The following is a 17388-nucleotide window of genomic DNA, read 5'->3' as shown; positions in this document are numbered from 1 at the left end:
GGAATATTTATACCTAGAGTTTAACACTACAGATGACAAAATGCTTATTTTATCTGTTTCAGTGCTTCAGCCACTGCCAATGGACCACATAAATACTCCTTTTTTTTTTTTTTTGTTACACTGGAGTATTATACAGATTGTCTTAGCATTTAGCGGATAGCGTTTAGCGTTATTGCATTCGTATACTGTTCAAAGTAAAGCTCTTATTCATTCAGTAAAGCAAAACATTCTTTCCTCATTGCTGAGTGACAGAGCTCAAGTTCAGTGCAGCGTATTTTGCCTTTTTTCATACCGTGAAATCAGCGATGCTGTACTGTTTCAGTTGCCTTTGTGTTTTTTTGTTTACTGCCGCCTCTGTTTTCGTTTCTGTGTTCAGATGTGGCTTCGTCTTTTTATTGGACCATCAGGAACTGTTGAAAGCGAGGTTGCCATGAGTTTACTAACTGTGAGCATGGTGAAATAATATATCATTTTGAATATGTACTCAGTGTTGTAGTAGGTACAGTATACTCTCAACCTAAATCATCCATAGCTTCCATACGCTCACTTTCTTAAACAGGAGAAAGGTCTCAAATCAATAAACAACGCTAAAGAAGAACCAGAGAACCATGTCAAATGAATGGTTTCTATTTTTCTATTACCTCAACGTAATAATGTAAAGGTACTACAATCCTAAAAAAAAAAAAAAGATTCTACAAAAGGTTCTTTGAATGATAGCTTCAAGATCCAAAAAATTTTTTTCTGGAGTTTAAAAGCTGACATAAGCTTTCTAATTACATATTTTTATAATTTAATCACCTCTGAATTTATGAGCAGGCCTGTCACAGTAACTGTGTTTATTGAACAATATACTGTTTCAAAAATGGTTTAGATAAACAATACTATTGTCATTTTAAGACAAATATTACTACATTGATACTCATCTGTAGAGCAATGATTATGATGATAACTATATATATAATACAGTTCATATTTATAAAGTTTTAAAAGTTCAGAAATCAATATTTGGTGGAATAACCCTGGTTTTTAATCACAGTTTTCATGCATCTTGGCATCGTGTTCTCCTCCACCAGTCTTACACACTGCTTTTGGCTAACTTTATGCTGCTTTACTCCTGGTGCAAAAATGGAAGCAGTTCAGCTTGGTTTGACGATCAGCTTGTGATCATCCATCTTCCTCTTGATTATATTCCAGAGCTTTTCAATTCATGTTATATTAATAATTTAAATCAAATGCACACAATTCTAATGCTTATGTCAGATTTTAAGGTCTATACATTTTTAAGAGTCCAAGTGAAGATCTTTGTTTTAAAAAAACATCTTTACATCATAAGAAGTGTAAGAAGTTTTTTATAAGATTCCCTATTCTTTACAGACATTATACGGACAAAAGTATTGGGACACCAGAATAGATATATATATATAATGTAAGACTAGGCTTAATTCCTTTCTGGAAAACCTTAAACTCTAAATAAAGTTTAACTCTTTATTACAAACATGGTTCTTCATTGAACCAATAGTAGTTCTTGTATGGCATCATTCAAAGAACCTTTTTTGTAGAAACCTAATATTTAAAAGTTTGAGGTACAGGTATAATATAAAAAAATAAAATAAATATAATTAGTTATAATGAAAAGGTTCCAAACCAAAACCATTAAAAAAACTTTAGTTTTAAGAGTGGTCTATTCATATGCTCTCATCTGCATCCCTCCAGTCAAAGTCATTAAACTAAATTGATGATTCTGAACTAAGTAAAGCCGCTCTGCAGTGTTTCAGAGGCTACAGCCTAGTCAAGTACCTTTAGTGCTTGATTGCCAAAAGCACATTAGACATCATTACTCCCCACATCGCGCCCACAAATATCTCACTGCGTCTGCCAATCATCCGCTAGGTTCAAGTACATGTTTCCACTGACTCAGCTAGTTACCCTGAATTGCTCACTGTTTGAATCTGAGGAGTTTTCAGCCAAAGTTGTGGCCAAACTTCCAACTTACTACTTAAAAGTGAGACGTTCCGACCAACTTTTTTGCCTTTTCAACAAAAGAATGTGTCTATAAATGTGAAACTGGAATCTTTCAGCTGACAGATGTAGCCATTTTTCAATATTAAACTGTTGAACATACTATAGGATACTATAGATAAATAAAAAATATATATATATATATATAAAACAGCACTGCATATCGTTTTCATTTGTTATAAACTTCCACACAAAGAGACACTTTCTAATGTATTTTTTATTTGTGATTTTTTTTTTTTCTTTTTTTTACATTTTGGGTAAATGAGCATTCGTGAGGACGCATTTGTGCATGAGAGAAGCCATTTATGGTGGTTGTTTCTTAGAATGTCTTGCTGCTGTTCAATAGACTTGTCCAATGTTTGTGTAAAAAAATATTTAAAAAAGGAAAAAACAGCCAATAAACAATAAGGAAAATATAAAAAATGTCTGAAGTCGAATGTATAATATATATATATATATATTTTTTTTTTTTCATGTGGCATGTTGCTCACTTTTCTTACCTTGTTTTTCATCCTGCTGTACATCTGCACAATATTTTCAGGATGGTCCCATGGTGGTTCTATGCACATTTCAGCTGCACAAATACACAGTGTATCAGTAATGTTGTAGGTATGCGTCAACAAACATTCACGAATTATGACTTAACAGTTATGTCAATGTGCTGCCTAACACTGATTTTCTTCTTTGCAGATCTCATGAATAGTCTCTGCTGTGTGTTAGCCCTCCGGCTAATCACTAAGAGAACCCAGTAAGATCAGTTTCGCAGTGGTTCCAGTTGCTGTTTCTAACTCTAGTCTGCAGGCATTCACAGATCAGTTCATAAGAGGTGAGGCTTTGTCTTTACTGTACATGGAAAAGCCAATTTCTAGTGCAGAAAAACTGGGCAAAAGAGTCTAAAAGTGGAGAGAGCGCATTTCAAGCGCAAAAAAACGGGCCAAAGAGTCTAAAAGTTGCCGTAATTAAGGAGTTTTATATTAAGAGACATCATTAAATTAAACATCAATTTGAAAAATCTTAGTTTACACAACACTGTCAAAAAAAAGATAGTAAGTGAAGTAAAATGGTGTGTAAATGAAATAATCAGGAAAATCGTATTATTTAAAGTGGTATATTTCATTATTTGTTTTATTACAGAGTCTGTGGCCCGTGACTTAAATATATTTCTCCTTCTGGCCCCCAACAAATAAAGTTTGGACAGTGCTGCAACGTTGCTAGGTTACCTGTATGTGGCAGAGTAATACATGGAGAGCTTCGTTATAGTGCATTACCGGCTGATAATGACACTCTTAAAAAGCTTCTCAGCCAATCAAATTGCAGGGTCAGAACTAACTGTGGTATAATTAACAATAGCCTGCTTCAACATTCTGTAAATGGTCTATTTGCACTTGAACTGGAACGGAAGGGGGGGGGCAAAGAAAGGAGGAAGATGGGGAGGAGGTGTGTCCAAAAAGTGTGAATTATCAAAAAAAAAAAAGTGAAAAACTGAAAAGTTTTTTGGACCAAATTGAGTCACCCAGCTCTGCATGTAAGTAACTAGGTTTACATAGGATCTCCAGTGGATTTCACGTTTTATAATTTGATTATGCCAATCAAACATTGATTATTTTTATTTACATTTAAATACGCTTTATTACAAATTATTAATATTTTAAGAAGAGAAATTGTGTGATTAATCTGTCATGAGTAATTTGATTTTTTTTATCTATTGACACCACCAAAAATGTATATATTTTTATACAGTTAATATAAAACAATTGCTTTTTGTGTGTTTTTGTTCATCTGGTTTTCTAGACAAATTAATCACTGATTGATATTAGTGTACGTTATGAACAGGCAATGACTATACTGCGTCTTTCCTTTTATTCACTATTCATTATTATACTTCTTGAGCTCTGATTTAATGATTTTTTTTTTTGTTAATAATTGACATCTACAGTGTCCCACCATCACCCCTGAGTCCCACCATCACCCCTGAGTATCTGTTCTAAACTCTTATCTAAAAATCTAAAATACTGTATCGTACAGTGGCTGTACCAGATCTGTTTTTGACAGCAATGCATTCGCGCTCATGCGTGAAAACTCCGATTTTGCACGCTGGATTAGAAGATAGAGAAAGCGTGACCACAACACATCCCGCTGATCATGTGCCTTTTTTTCACACGTATTTAAATGTTCCATTGTGTCCAGAGAACCCTCAGAACAGGCACAATGCTGCTGGTGAAGTGGACGGCTGGACTGATCTTCTTCTTTGGCATCATCTTCTGCTCTGCAGGCCAGACCTTCAACATCACCGTCAAGTGCATGCAGGACACAACAGCCTTCCTGATGGAGCTGGAGAAAGAGAACCCGGATCAGTATGCAGTGCAGAGTAAGCCAGAATATTTTAATGCCTTACTTATCTTTTTAATGAAGGTGGAATTAAACATGTGTGCAGGACTGTAATATGTTATTTTATTAAACTGTTCAATTCTGAATACACATAGAATTGCACAATTTATAGTGGGAAGTAAATTGACCTTTTCATTAGATCTTTTGTACAATACAATTGCCTTTATATGTGCTTGTTTTCATTTGCAGTATATTTTCTGAATAATAAAAAAAAATGATTTTTGTTTTGTTTTACAAAAAATTGATTATCTAAAATTGAGTATCTAAAAACAGTCTAATTATCTCAAAAGAATGACTATGAGATATTATCTCACAATATTGACTTGGGCTATTATCAAAAATATTAGGACTTAATATATCAAAATTATAGTATTTTAATTAGTGAAATTTCAGAATTATGAGATCTCATAATAATATCTCAAAATATTGGCTTAGTTCTCTAAAATAATCAAAATGTAACTTAAAATAATGACTTGGTATCTCAGAACAATAATAAAATGTCTCAAAATCATGATATAGCAATTTACTTAATAATTAAAATAATAAAAAAAACTTTCTTAATGTCTCAATGTGTTTTAATTATTTTTTTAGCTTTTCTGTTGGTCCATTTTTTATAAAACATATTATGTCAAAAAGGTCAATGAGAAGTTTAAGTTGTTTGTGTGCAACAGATTACTCTGGTGATTTTTGTTGCTACTGTAACTGTAGATTTACCCTTACTTATATCTTTCTTGCATGCTGATTTTTTTTTATTTGTATGTTCAGGATAGTAGTGTTATTTTGTAAGGATGTTTTGGATGCATTTTTTTAGAAGGTTTGCAAAATGGAATCACAAAATATTTGATTTAGTACCTATGTACTTAATAAGTGTTTTCGAATATAATATAATATATATATATATATATATATATATATATATATATATATATATATATATATATATATATATATATACAATAAATAAGTCTTTATTTTATAGTATAAATTAATTTTACTGGTCCTAATTTAAGAATGTGAAGCATTTGATAATAATAACGGCAGTACTGTGAATAATACTGTAATAAAAGCCACTTTTATCTAAGTAGATCATGCTGCTTGCCATCAGCAGCCGGAGTCCGAGAGAGCAAAATAGGCCATGCTCTCTCTGGGTGCGTAAATGTGATGTGATGCTTGACAGTACAGCCTATGAGCATGCTAGCTACACAGTAATGCTTCATCAGTGGCAGATTAAAAATCAGTAATTAGCCTTGTTGGATATAAAGATGGATATAAAGAAAAAAAAATCCACTAAAAGTACTTTACAGTGTGCATACTGTAATATTTATTACATTTACAGTGTGGGTAAAGCAATTCCGATATATAGGTGTGGGTATAGGTGGAAGACAGTATGTCAAGGTGAAAATAAGAGTCTAAAAAGAGTCTTTTTGAGTTGATGCTTCTCTCTGCTGTTCATGTTGTCTGAGCAGTGTATGATGCCTTTGGAAAGCTTGGCAGTGATGTTGAGGGCGGTAATGTGAACAGAGCTGGATCTCTGCAGGAGTGTGTGTCTGTCAAAGGCCCTGGCTTCAAAGGACAATACTGCCAAGTCTTCCTCAAACAGGTACACACAAGCATACACTTAAAAAAAAATAAAAAAAATAAATATATATATATATTTCACAATTTCTGCTGGTGTCATATATTTATTTACAACATAATGCCAATGAACTTTGTGTGAAGGTCCCTCTTGTTTTTTCGTAAAATCGCCTCTGTGCTGCATTTTTGTGTTTCTGATGTGTTTCTCTGTGCTCTTGTTATGCAGGAGGAAGTGGAGTATTTTGTTGGGATATGTGTGCCAGATTCATGTGATGAAGAGGAAGTGAGGACATTTGTCGTCTATCGTGAGACACGGCTTTTACACCCCTGTTTTGTTAAAAAAAAAAAAACAGCTTAATCATTAAGTTATAAAGTACCATTCAGTAGTGAAGCAATTTTTATATGGTTTATACAACATGCATTCACTCGTTTTTGGCAGGCAAAATTATTATTACTCCATATTAGTCCATATTATCAGTAACACTGTGTTCTTATTATTATTACTAAATACACATCATTACTTATTTATTATTATTTATTTCTAAGTAATTTATAAGTTTTATTTGATGTTTGGTGTTATTCAAATTGAAATGTCTATATTACACTGTAATTATATATTTACATAGCTTTATAGTAGTATAGTATAATATAGTGTAGTTTAGTACAGTGCATTATACTGTAGTATAGCATAGTATAGTATACTGTAGTATAGTATAGTGTAGAATAGAATAGTATAGCATAGTATAGTATAATGTAAAATAGTATAGAAAACAATGATTCAATTTTTATTGTAATTTTTCAGCAAATTTTAAACCCAACCTTTTTATTTTATTGTTGCATTTACATAATACAAATACTTTTTTACATGTCAGTACCTTTCTAAATGTAAACGATGCAAATGACTCTCAAAATGTGTGTGTGTGTGTGTGCATGCAGAGGCATTTGACCAGGGTCACGTGTCTCTGATTCCTCCTGTGCCGGCTCTGTTAATATCTGACCCCACACTGGGCATATTCATGACTCAGTGTATCAGCACCAACATCACACCCGACCGGTCAGCTGTAATCTGCCTGTGAGTACAAACACACACACACACAAATGCATAAAAACCCACTGGGCACATATACTTGTGTGGTCTATGTAGAGAAACCAGTAAATTATGTCTAGAACAGAACATGAGTTGGTTGGCACCATGACTAATGCCAGGTGTGAGCTAGTGGTGTATAAAGCCTTCCAGCAATTGCTAAATGCAATCAAATCTTTACAGCAATGGTCCAAAATCTAATAGAAAGCTTTTTTTCTGGACAGAAGAGACAGTTACTCCTTGTTGACACTCTTGATTTTGGAAGAAATGATTCAATAAACAAGTTTCTCATCATCATATTTTCATTACCATTAAAATAGCAAATCAACATTATCCATTCCATTATAAGGTTTAAATCTACCAGGTTTTGCGTTAATCACATTATTTAAAAAAAAAAGTGTTCAAGCACAGCCTGTGTGTCTGTGTTTTCCTCAGCTGTGTGTGTGTCCTGATGATGGCTCTGCCTATCGCTGCGTCCGTTTATGTGGCGGCGGTCAGGCGGAGGAGCCGGAGAGAGGTCAGGCCAGGGGTCGAATCGACACTGCTCTCAAAAACCAACCAATATGGAGCACTGCTGGCTAATGGCTCGCCCAATCAGAGCAAAGAATGCATTTCACTCAGAGACACTACAGCAGCACGGGACAGCAGTGAAGAGAAGGACCAGGAGGACAGAACAATGAGCAAGTACACACACACACACACACACACACACACACACAAACACACACACAGTCACAGACTGTGTTTAAACACTCAGTCTAAAATAATGTGATTGACAGTCAGAGGGGCTGGTATGGAAGTAAGACTTTCTCAATGCTTTTAAATTTCAAAATCTGGTGAAACTGTTTTACTTCCACAGACATATAGATAGATTGTCTCTCCCCCTCTCTCTTTCTCTCTCTCTCTTTCTCTCTCTCAGGTCGTATGCTGCAGTATGTGCAGTGTTTTTCAGTGCAGGTCAGCAGTGTTGGTGTGTTTAACACTGAGAATATTGGACGCAGTTACTCCTCTCTGAACGGGATCCGTATCCTCAGCCTGCTATGGATCATCTGCGGTCACACTGTCCAGCTCAGCGCCTGGAGCAGCCTTGGTCAGTTAAGAGCAAGAGAAGAGCAAGGAGAGGATAAAGAGATAAAACAGAATTAAAAAAAAACAAAAAAAGGAAAGGTTTTAGATTTTTTTTGGTATATTCTCATTCATCAACATTGTAAAAAGAGTTTATCCTGCTTCTTCTTGCATTAATTAGTAAATTTCAATATCTCCAATATCTTGGAGCGTGGGACTAGTACTCTATCCTATGTTTTCTGTCATTTCTTGCTGTGAGAGGCATGTGAGACCACTCTTTCACAATTCCAGTCCCATGAATCCTGGCATTGTCATCTTGGAATATGGCCGTGCCATCAGGGAAGAAAAAAAAAAGTATCCATTGATGGAATAACCTGGTTTATATTCAGTATATTCAGGTGATCAGCTGACCTCATTCTTTCAGCACATACTGTTGATGAACCTAGACCTGCAGACCAACTGCAGCAATCCCAGATCATAACCCCGCCCCTTCTTACCCTGATGCGCCGTCATTCTAAAACTGGAAAAATCTGGACTGAAATCTGGAGTGAATCAGACCATATGATCTTCTTCCATTGCTCCAGTGTCCTATCTTGATGCTCTCCCATGACTTTTGGCAAGTCAGTGTATAACCCTCAAAACATTCATAGAGGGGCTAAGTATTGTTTTACTAGTCACACCATGTTCAAACACTTGAATGTAATTTAAAAACTTACACAGTAAAATCTATGGAGTTAATATGGTGCCACAAATAAAAAAAAAGGAAATGTGTATGTTGCAAATTTTCAAAACAGAAAAAAAATCTATATTAAATATATATTTTTGTAAATATATTTGGCTACTTTATTAATTTTTGCAGTTATTTGAAAATTATTATAATAATGTTTGTTTATGTTTTGGGGATTTTGTGAATTTTGTTGTCCAACGCATCTCTTATACATAAGCTTTGTTCACAATAGACATTCCTATTTGGCTCATTAGCAGCCCTAGTCTTTGCAAAGGACAAATGCGTGACAGCACAGGAACACATCAGGCGGCCAATCAGATTTTAGATGGGACCCTGAAATGCCCCTGTGGGGCACCTAGAACCACTCCTAGTAGCTGAAAGACTTTATTAGATAGGTCATCCACAAACATTGTACATATGATGTATTTATATAGTCCTATACAATTCCAATTCCAAACAATGCAACCTATTTGTCAGATCTGCATGAACAGTTTGAGGAAACTGATTGAACAGACTGGTTTGTTTAATATTTTAATACGTCTAATCTGTTGAGTGTATGATGCACTAATTTTGATGAGGAAGGGAAAATGTGTGACTCAGTACAGTTGCTTTGTGTTAGTGTTTGTATAACCTCAGGTGCAGAGTCAAATGACTGCATCTGCATGAATGACTTGTTTGTGTTGTGTCCAGATAACGATAAGCGATGGAGACAAGCTGTCCAGAGCAGCCCTCTCTATGTGTTCGCCTTCAGTGGGCCGGTTTACCTGGCTGTGGACACTTTCCTGTTGCTTGGGTAAAACCCCAGAACTCATAATGTCTGTCTGACCTTATCAGAGAAAACTGTAAGAATGATGAACTATGTCAGCTTAAATATATCTATGTTATTTACATTTTATAGATCAGCATGAATTGATTTTCCTAATATATTTATTTGTTTGTTGGTTGGTTTGTTTTTGCCAGTGGTCTCCTGAGTGCTAAGTCTCTACTCACCTCCATCCAGAGGTCAGAAAACACACTCAGCCTCCGTCTGGTTGGACACTTCCTTTTTAAGAGGTTCAAAAGGTCCAGTATATTAAATCATATCCTGTTAATCTACACCAGGGGTGTCCAAACTACGGCCTGCGTTGCCATTTGCGGCCCGTTTCCTTTTTTGGAGCGGCCCGCGAAGTATTTTAGAAATAGAATGAAAGTTGGCCCGCTGTTAAGCAGGTTTTTATAATGGGAGATTCAAAGTTTGAACGCTAGGCGTCAGAAACGAGCCAAAGAGTCTAAAAGCGGAGAGAGTGAAGTTTTAGCGCAGAAAAACGGGCCAAAGAGTCTAAAAGCGGAGAGAGTGCGCATTTCTAGCTCAGAAAATCGGACCACAGAGTCTAAAAGCGGAGAGAGTAAAGTTTTAGCGCAGAAAAACAGGCAAACGATTCTAAAAGTGGAGTGGGTGCGCAGTTTTAGTGCAGAAAAAAACGGGCCAAAAATTCTAAAAGCAGAGAGGGTGCACATTTTTAGCGCAGAAAAACGGGCCAAAGAGTCTAAAAGCGGAGAGAGTGCGCAGTTTTAGCACAAAAAACGGGCCAAAGAGTCTAAAAGCGGAGAGGCTGTGCAGTTTTAGCACAGAAAACGGGCCAAAGAGTCTAAAAGTTGCCGTAATTATGGAGTTTAATATTAAGAGACATCATGAAATGAAACATCAATTTGAAAAATCTTAGTTTACACAACACTGTCAAAGATAAAGATAGTAAGTCAAGTAAAATGGTGTGTAAATGAAATAATCAGGAAAAAAGTATTATTTAAAGTGGTATATTTCATTATTTGTTTTATTATAGAGTCTGTGGCCCGTGACTTCAAATATATTTCTCCTTCTGGCCCCCAACAAAAAAAGTTTGGACACCCCTGATCTACACATATACAGTATCCAAGTTTGTTTATCTGGGGAGCTGTTAACTTACTGTTTCTGAGGCTGGTAACTCTGAGTAACTTGGCCTTTACTGGGGTGGTCCTGATGAGAGCCAGTTCCATCGTAACATTTTAGATAGATAGATAGATAGATAGATAGATAGATAGATAGATAGATAGATAGATAGATAGATAGATAGATAGATAGATAGATAGATAGATAGATAGATAGATAGATAGATAGATTTAGTAATTTTAAGGTTTCAATGTACAACCTCAGTAAACGTTCTGTTTTTGTACAGGATCCAGCCCCTGCACCTCTTCATCGTATGTCTGATCATCTCAGTCTTCTCGCTGCTTCAGAGAGGAGTTTTCTGGTTTATGGCTGAGGATGAAATCCTCAACTGTAAGAAGTACTGGTGGTCCAACCTGCTGCTCATCAACAACCTCTTCACCATCACTGATATAGTACGATTATGAGACCTTGGTTTGATCTGTCTATATCTTTGTCTGTCTGCCTGTAATTACTTTATTACACCCCTGTTTTCCTGTTCAAAGATGTTCTGACCCAGTCATCTAACATCACACAATTTGCTTTTTGTCAATGGGTCTCTGATTCTTAGGTTATCCACCCATACCAGACAGATAACCACTGTAGATGAAGATTATAAGATAAGAGAGCTCTTAAAATGATGAGTTCCTTTGATTTTACTAAATTGAAAACCTCTGGAATATAATCAAGAGGAAGATGGATGATCACAAGCCATCAAACCAAGCTGAACTGCTTGATTTTTTGCACCAGGAGTAAAGCAGCATAAAGTTATCTAAAAGCAGTGTGTAAGACTGGTGGAGGAGAACCAGAGCTGTTCCACCAAATACTGATTTCTGAACTCTTAAAACTATCTGAAGCTGCTGAACTGTATTAAATTTGTAAAATGTAAAGATATCTACTCTTTTTAACTGCAGTGTGCTCCTTGGACCTGGTATCTCTCCATTGATTTCCAGTTCTACATGACTACACCTTTGCTCATTTTTCTCTACAGACTGTGAGTACACTTTACATTGTTTGAGGCAAAACTGAACAAAAGAGAAATACAAATCATGTTTTGCAGCCAAAAAAGAAAATCATGTATAAACTAAAAAAAAAAAAATCAGTATTTTATGTGTGTTTACAGTAATATATGCTATATTCTGTTTTATCTGTATGTTTCAGGAATAAATTTGTGCTACTTGCTGTGGCGATGACTCTGCTGATCCTGTCGAGCTTGGCTGGTGCTTTAATCACTGCATATCTGCACCTGCCTGTACATCAGCCCACCACACTGTAGGAAAAACACATCACGTACTGTTCATTATTGGGTGTTGCAATATACAGTACCAGTCAAAAATATGGACACACTTTCTCATTCAGCGTTTTTCTTTATTTCTTTATTTTTTCATAACTTTTTAAATAAATTTATTTAAATTTCTTCCCATTTTCTCCCAATTTAGCTAAGTCAATTGTCCCACCTGTTTAGCTGCTACTCAGCTGTATACTGCCATCACAGGTGAAGCTACACAAGGAGGGTGAAGACTAGCACACACCTCCTTCAACACACTTGAAGTCAGCCACCGCCTCTTTTTGAAAGCTCGGAGAAAAGCGCAGCTACATCAGCTCACAGACGCCTTGTGCTGATCAACATCACTCCAGGAGCGATGAGAGGAGAGAGCGCCATCTACCCACCCAGAGAGAGCAAGGCCAATTGTGCTCTCTCGGGGTTCCGGCAGCTGATGGCAAGCTGCATGAATGGGATTCGAACCAGCGATCTTCCGATCGCAGTGGCAGTTTTTTAGTTTCTACATGGTAGATTATTATTAAAGACATGAAAACAGTTAAGGGACACATGGAATTACGTAGTAAACAGTAAAAAGGTGTTATTCCTACAACTATTGTTCAGCACCTCCAGGAACTCCTTCCTTCAAGACGCTGAGAAAACTATTCCAGGTGACTCTCCCTCATGAAGACATGAAGATTAAAATACCAAGAGTGTGCAGATCTGTCCTCAAAGATAAATGTGGCTACTTAATACAAATACTAAAGTACAAAACATATTCTGGTTTGTTTAACCTTTTTTGTTTACAAAATAATTCTACAAGTGTTCCTGTAGAGCTTTAAAATAATCTTTAATATTAAATTTACAATTTAAAAAAAACTGTAAAAAGAAAAAAAATACATTGAATGAGAAGAGGTGTGTTCAAACGTTTGACTGGTACTGTATTTTTATTTATTTATTATTATTTTTTTATTTAACAGGGCCAAACTATAAAAAATAGACGTACTTGATCAATAATAAGCCAAGCAGAGCTTTAGAAAGTGTCATCAGGTGGCAGGTAATGCACCTTGAATTGAATTGAACTTGATTTATTTTTAGCAGTAGCATAACACAGGGGTGTCCACATTCTTTCTACTATGCTTTATAATGAAAATTATAACCCAGTTCAGCCAAAATAGCTCATTTTCATCAGCAGTAGTAAAAGGCTGAACTGGATTAAATAATATTCCTTTTGAAGGGAATTCCTCACACAGTGTTATAAAGCCTTATCAGGGCTTACCTTGTTCCAGTTGAGTTCACAATGGAGCTATTTGAGAAATGCTTTTGTATGAGTCACGAACCATAAATTACTGAAGTGTTTTCTACAGAACATAATCAATACAGGTTACTGTGTTATTCAGTCCGGTCAATGACTTCACATACACTGAAAAAAAAGCTTTATTTCTCTCTTTCTCTCTCTCTCTCTTGCTTTATCACTCTTGTGCTTGCTCTCACTCTCTCCCTCTTATTTTCTGTCTCAAATTCTCTTTCCCTTTCTCTCGCCAATTTTTTTTACATTTTAAATTTAAAATAGCTTAATTGGCATGAATTCCAATTTACACTCTCTCTCATTCTTTCTCAGCCTCTCTCTCTCATTCTCTCTCTCTCTGTCTCTCTTGTTCTCTCTCTCTTTTCTCCACTGCTTCAAATTCAGCTCCTTGCCCCGCCCACTATTCAGGCTTTGAACTGACTTACAACTGAACCAATCACCTTGCACCACCTCAAAAGATCACAACAGAAATGATTGAATTAAAATGTGTGAGCATTAATAAACTATTATACAAATAATAATAATAATAATAATAATAATAATAATAATACATTTTATTTTTATAGCGCTTTTCAGGAAACTTAAAGACGCTTTACATTGCATTAAAAAAACCCAATATAAAAATACATATTAAAATAATCATCATCATCTACATCATCAATACTATACAGTAGAAATCAATAGAGCAAAACAATCAATGCATAATAGATAGAAAATTTAAAATTTAATAGAACAGACTTTTTTTAGTATAAAACAGACTTTTTTTAGAATTTCCCCTAAAACTTTATTTAAATAACAAGGAAATTCAACAAGGCTACATACTATTTTATGTTAAATGTGTGTGCGGGAGTGGGGGAGAAGTTTTAGAGGATAATTATAAAATGTGAAGGGGACATGTCCCAGAGGCCAATATGGAGACCATTCAATGGCATTAGTGCCTTCATTAGAGCACATACAGTATTTGCCTTGCTTTTGATTTGATGCCCTTTGATTTGATGCCCTGTCCTGCTGTCCTGCTCCATCCTGGTATGAACTCCATGCTCCTGCGGCTGCCCATACAACAACATGTATAGATGCATAATCCTGGAAGAGCTGGACTATATCTGTGCAACCTGAAAAGCCTGCAGGTAGCCGCTCATGCTACCAGTAGTGACAAGGACAGTAGCAATTTTGGGGGTTATCTTGTTGTTGCCTCTTGTTGCACTCTTATTTGCACCAAAGCAGTTAGACGTGATGTATGTGAAGCTTATGCATCCAAACTGATTTTGTGTCATACTGTGATGATTAAGCATTCCCTTGATTTTTTTAAGCAGTGTACTTTGTAATCTAACAGAATGACTGAATGATATTTATTGTTGTTTTTACTTTTAGAGCATATGAGAGCTACTTTCAATATTACTACAACAAACCCTACACCAGATACGGCCCATATCTCCTGGGCATCCTTGCTGGACTTTACATGGCAAACAAGAAAGAAGCTTTGTTAAAAAAGCAGGTAAAATGCACTGAACTGCTGAACTGCTGGACAGCATTTGTCCAGAACAATATTGCAATATGAAACTTAAAGGAGAACTCTGGTGTGAAATGATCTTGGTGATCTCAATGCTAGTGATAGGGGCATATTGTTGTCAATGCAAAGAAATCGCTGTATTTCTGAATGCTGTGGATTTTTTTGGTTTGCACTAAGAAAAAAATCCAAATCATTCAACACAGAACAGCATGAATTTATTGGACAAAATATTGCTACCTTTTACCTCTCTGGGTCCACAAAATCACCATCTTGATATATTTGCAACAATACAGACATATATATACACTGTGCATAATGTCATTAAGAAGTTTACCGCCCATGTCACTGTAGCTAACCTCCCTGGATGTGGACGGAAGAGGAAAATGTATGTAATATTGAAAAGAAAAATTGTTGAAATGGTGGCTAAGGAACAATGGCTAAGAAATAAACACATGACTAACAGTGCATTTGAAGTGGTGCATTTTCTTAAAGCCAATATAGTTCATCATATTGTTGATTTTCAGTGGCATGCAGTTGCTGGTTGGTTAATTTCTCTGTCAGTCATGGCTTCGCTGGTGGCTTTGGCTTATGTGCTGCGAGAAGTTCCAGCTCAGGCATCGCTCACCCATGCAGTTTATCAGGGGCTCCATCGCTCACTGTGGGCTCTGGCTGTGATCTGGATCATCCTGGCTTGTGAGGAGGGCTATGGCGGTATGAAAAATGGCCTTAGATTCATATTATGATATGATTAGAAATAGAAAGCGATCATTGTGTTCAGGTGTGTTCATTCTCTTTTTAATTGTCTCTCTCTCTCTCTCTTTGCAGGGTTTGTAAATAGGATATTGTCTCTAAATGTGTGGATCCCTCTGTCCAACATCAGTTTTGCCTGTTATCTGATCCACCCTATCCTCATTTTACTCTACAACGGCAAGCAGGAGACCCCAATCCACTACACTGACCTTAACTTTGTGAGTAATCAAACAAATACTGACTGGCACTGTAAAGCGCATCAGATTATATGGCGCACTACCAATAAACGTCTATTTTCTGGTCTAGTTCCTCAACAAAGTTAAGTAAGCTAAACTGTAAACTGTAATTCTTAAAAAACATTTACTTTTAAAGTTTGTTCAGGTGAGTAAAGCACTTTCGTTTATTTATAGTAAGCTTAGATTTCCAGATTTCCACTAAGGCTGGGTGCAGCAGCATTAACATTAATAGCTAACCACTAGCACTAGTCACGTAAGTATAGTGCAAAAAAATACAGTAATAGAATAAGTTTTGATTTAAGCTCAATTATACTATATGGACAAAACTCAAGAGACATTTACTGTGTCTTCTAAAATAAAGTTTCAGAGTTTACCTGCTTCTCTTTTTGTTTCTCTCCAGTTGTACCTGTTCCTGGGCCACGTGGTGCTAACCGTAGTGCTGGGATTTGCTCTGACTGTGCTGATTGAGAAGCCTTTTCTATTTCTGAGAAAAGCTAAAGGATAAGCATGCACTCATTTTAGCATAGTGTCAAATGTGATATAATTATAACTTATTTAAAAATAAACAGTACCAGTCAAACGCTTGGACACATTTTAAATTTAGTGTTTTATTATGAAGAAAAACATATGAAATTATTTAGTAAAGTAAAAGTGTTTCTTCTTGCTTAGATGAAAGCTTTGCACATCTTCAGCTTTATGAGGTAGAGTCACCTGGAATTCAAGCTTTCAGTTAACAGCTGTGCTGAACTCATCAAGAGTTAATTACTTGATATAATGTGTTTGAGAGCATTAGTTGTAAAGTAGTGAAGTGGTAGAGTTGGTACACAGTGAATAGCCTTATCTGTGTAATGTTTTAATCCATATTATGGCAAGAATAAGGATGGATAAGAACCCAGCTAAAAGCTTCACATAGCATTTTTGTTTGTTTAACACTTTTAAGTTACTGCATGATTCCTGATGTGTTCCTGTTTGTTTCATAGTCTGGAGGATTTTAGTATTCATTTACAATGGAAAAAATATATTGAATGAGAAGGTGTGTCCAAATTGTATATAGCTAAAATATATGTTCCAGTTTATGAGACAAAATAAACAAAACTGGAAATTGGGAAAATATATTTCCTGTACATATTTAGTGACCTATACCAATACATTATAATAGTGCAGTTAAAATAATTTTGTTAATAAAGTTATTTGTTGGATAATAACGGTATCTAATAGAGAATGATGTTATTTGTTGGATAATTATAGTATTTTGGGAAACACTTTAAAATAAGACTACCTTTATAAAGGGTTTATAAATGGTTTGCAATTTGTTTATTAGTGGTTACTAATTAGGTTGTAAATGCCTTAAAAATCATTAATAATCAGTTATAACACATACATAAAAAGGGCAACAATGACCTGTTGTATGCCAAATAGTGAACCTACAGCCGTCTATATTGTTGCCCTTTCTACGTATGTGTTATAACTGATTATTAATGCATTTAATTTTTAAGGCATTTTCAACCTAATTAGTAACCAT

At 35.5% G+C, this 17388-nt stretch overlaps 1 protein-coding gene across 1 annotated transcript; it reads left to right on the top strand.

Moving 5' to 3' along the window:
• The first annotated feature begins 2708 nt into the window (after positions 1-2708).
• On the top strand, positions 2709-17137 carry oacyl (O-acyltransferase like). The gene is made up of 16 exons (XM_022676544.2): positions 2709-2845; positions 4207-4387; positions 5874-6007; positions 6209-6287; positions 6919-7054; positions 7502-7746; positions 7986-8156; positions 9549-9651; positions 9819-9920; positions 11051-11216; positions 11715-11794; positions 11962-12072; positions 14742-14865; positions 15405-15591; positions 15706-15848; positions 16267-17137. The coding sequence occupies exons 2-16, from the start codon at positions 4228-4230 to the stop codon at positions 16369-16371; spliced, it is 2046 nt and encodes a 681-aa protein (XP_022532265.2). The 5' UTR covers positions 2709-2845; positions 4207-4227; the 3' UTR covers positions 16372-17137.
• Positions 17138-17388: the final 251 nt, after the last annotated feature.

This window comes from Astyanax mexicanus, chromosome 17 (genome assembly GCF_023375975.1).
Source record: "Astyanax mexicanus isolate ESR-SI-001 chromosome 17, AstMex3_surface, whole genome shotgun sequence".
Taxonomy (NCBI): Eukaryota; Metazoa; Chordata; class Actinopteri; order Characiformes; family Acestrorhamphidae; genus Astyanax; species Astyanax mexicanus.
This window is presented reverse-complemented; position numbering and strand designations above follow the sequence as displayed.

Bases quoted from the DNA above. Each gene is read 5' to 3' on its own strand.
- oacyl (XM_022676544.2), top strand. From the start codon at position 4,228: ATGCTGCTGGTGAAGTGGACGGCTGGACTGATCTTCTTCTTTGGCATC. The intron at 8,157-9,548 runs GTCAGTTAAGAG...TGTTGTGTCCAG, and splicing joins CAGCGCCTGGAGCAGCCTTG to ATAACGATAAGCGATGGAGA. The intron at 11,217-11,714 runs GTACGATTATGA...TTTTAACTGCAG, and splicing joins TCTTCACCATCACTGATATA to TGTGCTCCTTGGACCTGGTA.